The sequence below is a fragment of the Pipistrellus hanaki genome, assembly GCF_964339955.1.
Source record: "Pipistrellus hanaki genome assembly, chromosome: 6".
NCBI classification, from domain to species: domain Eukaryota; kingdom Metazoa; phylum Chordata; class Mammalia; order Chiroptera; family Vespertilionidae; genus Pipistrellus; species Pipistrellus hanaki.
Window position 1 is genome coordinate 59278346 of NC_140508.1, and position 6338 is coordinate 59284683.

The 6338-nt window shown below is 50.1% G+C and overlaps 1 protein-coding gene across 1 annotated transcript; it reads left to right on the plus strand.

Annotated features, from left to right (window-relative positions):
• The first annotated feature begins 1633 nt into the window (after positions 1 to 1633).
• LRRC30 (leucine rich repeat containing 30) lies at positions 1634 to 6106 on the plus strand. The gene is made up of 2 exons (XM_084888533.1): positions 1634 to 2664; positions 5424 to 6106. The coding sequence occupies exon 1, from the start codon at positions 1655 to 1657 to the stop codon at positions 2558 to 2560; it is 906 nt and encodes a 301-aa protein (XP_084744659.1). The 5' UTR covers positions 1634 to 1654; the 3' UTR covers positions 2561 to 2664; positions 5424 to 6106.
• Positions 6107 to 6338: the final 232 nt, after the last annotated feature.

The following is a 6338-nucleotide window of genomic DNA, read 5'->3' on the forward strand; positions in this document are numbered from 1 at the left end:
TGCTTTATACCTCTTGTTGCTGCTCCTGCCCAGACACTGGCCGCTCAGTGGCTGGGCCTGCAGATGCCGCAGGCAGCACCCAGTCAGGGCCCAGCTCCGGCTTCTGGCCTGGTGATTGGACTCTGTGACCAAGGTCATAGGACCAGCATCGCTCTCCAGGACACACACCTGCTGTGCGGGGGGCTGTGCTCATGGGCTGCTGCCTGCAAAAGCCACATGCTTTCTGGCCAACCCAGCCCTCGTTACAGACGGCAAGCCCTTTTCTTAGAACCTGGGTCATCCACAGGATATCACTTCTCCCTTTAATCACCGCCTATTTTCATTATTTGTTTGTTTATTTATTATTTACTTATGCCTCATCTCTGCCTCCTCCCCAGCTGCATCAGCTGTGGGGACAAAGCACTGCAGAAGGGGATGGCTTAAAGAACATGGATCTGCAGGGAACATGCCCAAGACCAAGATGTCCACTGGACAGGTTGCTTCTGAGACTTCTCTCCTTGGCCTGCAGGTGGCAGGTTTCTCCCTGTGTTCTCACAGGGCCCAATCTCTAAATTCTGAAGTCCTGTGGGTTAGGCCTTCAACATTTGAAATTTGGAGGAGACACAATTCAGAATATAACACCAACTATTACCTCCCTTTACTTAGGGTACAAGTTAACTTTTTATTTTTTAAATTCAAGATGGGGAGAAGGCGAGTAGGTGGAGAGGGAGAGAAGGGGAGGGAACGAGAAAGAGGTGTATACCCAGGGAGGTCTCTCTATACTGTTTTGTTTTTATATTTTTCCAAAACAGTGGGCACCCCATGCTTACCTTACCAAGGCAGCCACTTGAGAGGCTGTTCAGACACTTAAAGTGCACCCCACAAAACTCAGAAGCCCCTGTATGACAGAGGTCCCCAGAGAAATCTAGTTGAAATGGGAGTGGGGGTCTGGACCCCCTTTCTTTTCTCCTCACTGACCAGCATCCTGTAAGACCTCCTGCCTGGAGGATTCCAGATGTCCGGGCCCCTTCCTTCCTTTTCCACAACTCACCAAAGTTGAAATGAGTGAGTACATCATCTGAGGATCCTTAGCTTTGGAGACAAACTCTGTCACCAGGATTTAGTCCAGTGTCCCTCTGGAGCCCCGATGAGTCAGGCCACCATGGAGCCTGGGCTTGCGTGGCCTGCTTCCTTTTTCCTCTTTGCTTCTTTTATTTGGAGATGGGCTTGTTGATCACCCCGCTCAGCTGTGGTACCCAAGCTAAGCTGAGAGAGGAGAGAGTTACATAAAGCCTCCCTGTGACCTGTGTGCACACACCAAAGCCTGGTTCACCCCGGGCAGAGTGACAGGGACAGCTGCCTTCCACAAACAGAGGGAGTGCAGGGTTCAGTTCCGCAGCAGCCGCAGGGACGGAGTATATCATTACAGCCCGCCGCTCCGAGAGACACCATCTAACCTCACCGCCTGTCCCGGGGCCACGGTGGGGCGTCTCAGAGGACATCTGACCCAGACCCTCCGGGAGCTCCCTCCGCCCTTGACCGCCCGCCGCCGGCCTTTCCTCACCTCGGCCTGCGCTCCCCGCCCGCTGCCAGCCAGGCTTTCAGCAGCTGGGGTAGGACTCATCCCAACCTTTGGGCACCGGGGTGTGGGGAGAGGGTGAGGAGCAAAAACCAAATGGGGGCCAGACAGTCCAGCGCCGGTTCCAAGGACAAGGGCCCCAGGAGGACGGGGTGCCTGCGGAGGAGGCAGAAGCTGTCGGCGTGGGATGATGCCCTGCTCTCGGGGAGGGACCCCCGGGCCCTGCTGAAGCGGGGCATGCGCCACATCAGCTTCAGCCTGGTCACCAAGGGGATGACTGACGTCCCCGACTTCCTGTGGGGCCTGTCCGAGGTGCAGAAGCTCAACCTGTCTCACAACCAGCTGCGGGTGCTGCCCCCCGACGTGGGCAGGCTGAGCAGGCTGGTGGTGCTGAACCTGTGCGGGAACCACCTGAAGAGCCTGCCCCCGGAGCTCAGCCTCCTGCAGGGCCTGCGGGTGCTGTTCCTCAACATGAACCGCCTGAGCGAGCTGCCGGCCGAGCTGGGCGCCTGCCGGAGCCTGGAGGTCCTGAGCCTGTCCCACAACCGCCTCTCCCAGCTGCCCGCCGGCCTCGCTGACCTCTCCCGGCTCAGGAAGCTGAACCTCAGCAACAACTGCTTCGTGCACATCCCCGTCTGCGTGTTTGCCCTGAGGGAGCTGGATTTCCTGCACGTGGGCTCCAACCGCCTGGAGAACATCGCCGAGAGCATCCAGTGCCTGGGCAGCCTGCAGATCTTCATCGCCGAGAACAACAGCATCCACTCCTTCCCGCGCTCGCTCTGCCTCCTCGCCGGCCTGGAGGTGCTGAACCTGAACAACAACGACATCCAGACCCTCCCCGAGGAGCTCTACCTGCTGGGCAGGCTGGCGAGGATCGCCTGGAACCCCATGGACAAGGGGCTGCACATTTCCCATAACCCGTTAGCCAGGCCTCTGCCCGAGCTGGTGGAGGGGGGCCTGGAGATGCTGGTCAGCTACCTGAAGGACAAAAAGCACAACTGAGAGCCCGTGGAGAGAGGCAGGAACAGCAGCCAGCTCCCCCGGATGCTGCCCATTGGGTACTTCTCTAGCCTGAGCTTTCTCCTCTTACTGTTTGGTTGGTCAAGGTGTGTGTTAATATTTGCTAATTTGTAGTTGAATGGCATTCTAGGCAGGGATTTCTAGGCAGGGGTTTGGTGTGAACTCTGTATGTTCCTAATAACCCCCACAATATGTTCCTAATAACCCCCATAATCTGGTCGTAGCATACATGGAAACAGGACTTTGGTGTTCTCCAAAGAGAAATAATTGCTTGAATTTTCCTGAGGAGCAATGGGATTCGACCCTGGGAACAATGGTCAGCAGGTCTGATTCAATGGGATTCAGAAGTTAAACATTTACTAAGTACGTGCCAAGTATGGTATGAGGCATTGGCAACATCTGGTGTCAACCCTGGAATTGGCAACCTGAGGCCAGGTGGCAACAGCAAGACACGGTCCTGCACCAGCCTGGACCAAGCCTTACTTGGGACCAAAGGGCAAGCTGGAGCCCTGCCCTTCTGGCAATGACCAAGTTAGACAGAGCTTTCCCCTCAAGTTCGGGGGCAGCATGAGGCAGGGGAGGGATAATTGGAAGAAAATTGTCTCTAACATGACTGTAGAGTAACAATCAAGCTGCTCATTTATGTGTGGTGCTGAGTGACTGGCTCATGATGGCTTTTAGATAATAAAAACAACCCGATTTTAACCTGCAGTTTCAACCTTCTTTCCCAATCCTCTTGACCATAGTCATGCCCCTGAGCTTTTCTATAGATGCCAGCCAATGCTTGTCATCCTTTCTAACTTCCCTTCTCCTTCCTTACTGGATCTGCCCTCTCAGAGATGAGCTAATAATTGAGGGGGGGGGGGGGGGAATGGTCTAAAGGCAGGAAAAAGAAGGTAAGGCATAGACAAGTCACACAAAAAATATAATTGCTTTTCTAACATTCAGGGGAGGGCGATATTTGCCACTTGGCTTTCACTTATGGGCATTTAAAAATGACTTCGGTGACATTTTTAAAAGCTCTTTGGACAAAAGGCTGTAAAATATTACATTTGCTTTTAATTATAAACATGTACGGCTGTTAGTTAAATGTGATAGCAGGACGAGCAATGTTAGAGTCCCTGCCACAAGGGTCATTGGGTCTTCCTGTTGTCACAGTAGCCGAGAGCCCTTGAAACATCTATGATGTATTGAGAGCTAAAGGATTAGAACGAAGAGGTGGCAGTGAAGGAAGTACAGCATCCACAGATCAATGGCGAGCCCACTGTTCAAGTGTCTTGGCACTTTTGAACTGTAGAATATGGCTAACCATTTTGAGACAGAATTTGAGTTTGCTGCCAAGACCTGTCTAACTTCTTAATACCGTTGGCTTAATTCTGTTAAACTTATATTCCTTAGCACCTTCTTTTCGCTCCCCTTCACCGGGAACCCGAGAGGAGAAAAGCCCTGCTCCTTCTACCAAGGAGCCCACAATGTGGTGAAAGGGACAGAAACCCACGTGGGATCCTGTGATGTGCAGCAAGCCGAGATCCCCCTCAAGAGAAATGGAAGTGATGGGCTGGAGGGAGGGCAACACACTGGATGGTGTAGACTAGACCAAGCTCCAAGATCTCAATAAACAAAGAACAATAACTAAAACAACAACAACAACAACAGCAACAACAACAAAAAAACAGGACTGGGAGAAATCAGTCAAACCCTTATCCCCTGCAGCCATTGCATCCTAATTCCTTCCCCTCCTCCCTTTATTCCCTGTGGGAAAGTGGAGCAAAGGGCTGGGGCACTGGGTCCGAGCATAGGCAGGTTTAGTAGGGAGCTGCCATTTTCTAAGAGCTGTTCAAAGAGGGTCCAGATCATTTATTAATATCACAGGTGATTTTCCAAACAGACTTCCAAGTCCATTTCCCACTCATAAAAGACGCAAGTCAATTCCCGTAGCTATCATCAGATACTATAGGTCATTAGCACATTTGCGCAGGAGCTCTCTGTCAGACCGTTGCAAACAGAGCTTACCATGTCACCGGGCGGCAGCTGAAGTCCCCTCTTAAGTTCCCCCTCCAGCAGCAACCGGAGCCCTGGCTCTCCCTGCCAGGCACACACGGGCACACTGCCGGATCTTCACCCACGTTAGCTTGCTAGAGCCAAGACTATTTAAAGACATTAAAGACATCAGTGGAGTTTTCACTTGACCTCATGACTCAGAGGGAAATTGCAGTGCAGAACCCGGCGGATCACTTTCTGAGCGCTGGCTGAAGCGCAGGCAGCTGTCAGACAGACACTGGCGGGTGCCAGATCACGCCTGTTCGTGGTCGCTGCTGAAGAACCGCTTGGGCTCCCGCCGAATTTCCATGATCTTGCTGTGGGCGGAGAGGCTGGCCGGGACAGCGGCACCGCACTTCTCCTGCTGAGCAATCATTTAATTTCTTCTCCTTGCTTTTCCAGTCACTTGACGCTGCAGTAACTTTACTCCAGAAAAAGAACCTAACCATGTATTGAAAGCGACCCAAGAGCTCATTATACTCTTTATGTGAAAAAGGAAAAAAAAAGTGTTATCAAGTTAGTGTCAGGCTTCCATTGGCGCTTTTCAAAAGTATAGCAGCAAAGTTTTCTTTGTTGATACTTAGCATTGAGGGAATCTTAAAGGCAATAGTCGTTGCCTAATGTTCTGTAGATATTGATTCTTTGGGAATGGCCCTTTTTATTGATAAGGGGAAGTGCTGAGTATAATCTGCTTAGTGATGCAAAACAGTAACACGGATGGAGTTTGAGACTGCCTTCAGTGTTTCGCTGTCAAACTCTATAGTTTGCTGATTGACTGAGGTGCTTCTTTTGTATCTTGTCGCAGTTCACATCCTGCCACGTTGAAATAACTCCCAGGTATTTCTAAGGCTTCTGAAACCGAAGCGCTGGAGATGACTGCATCGGCTGAGGAATAAATTTACCCAAAGAATACCAGCTAATTGGGAGCTTGATGTGGGAGCTAGCTGCTCGCAATCTTGATGATTCTGTGGTTTTCATGTCACTTGGCTCTCGGGACAGAGCAATCTCAGTGGTGTGTTCATAAGCACTGCTTAACGCGGTGGCAGCTTACAAGCACACAATTAAGAAGAAATCCTATGTTCCTAGGAAAGAAAGACGACTTTGAAAAGACACATCTGTTCCAGGAATAATACTGCTAAATGCATAAAACTGATGCATATTAGAAAGAAAAATGTAGTCATTACTTATCTTGTCGACTTAATAAACGGTTAATAAAGAAATGGACTCCATTCTCAGGCTTCAGTTAATAGCCTGCCTTTCTGTAACAACCAAAGATAGAGTGGCTTCAGGACTCTGCACCTGTACTTCACAACGATGTCATGTTTGGGCTGAAAAGAGATACAGAGGGAATGCTGCCACTATTTGCAAGGATACATTAAACAAAATCCTTTTCTTTTGGTAATGGCTTATTGCATTTTAAAATTCCCATGCTTCAAAGCACCTAACAAATATGCATTTGATGGCTGTACATTAAAAATGAGGAAGATTAAAGAACTGTGGACTGGGTTGATTCATTTCAGTAATATACTGAGACTAGGGGGAGTCTGAATGGAGTCACTGATATTCCATTACAAATGGTGAAAAACAGAAGATGAGTTCAGGAAAAAATCTGACCTGTTAGATTTGGCCAATATGAAGTTACTAAATACTCGATGATTCCATCTATATCTACTTCAGTAACCACATGTGCTCTATCTTCTTACTCCATCGAAGAATGATT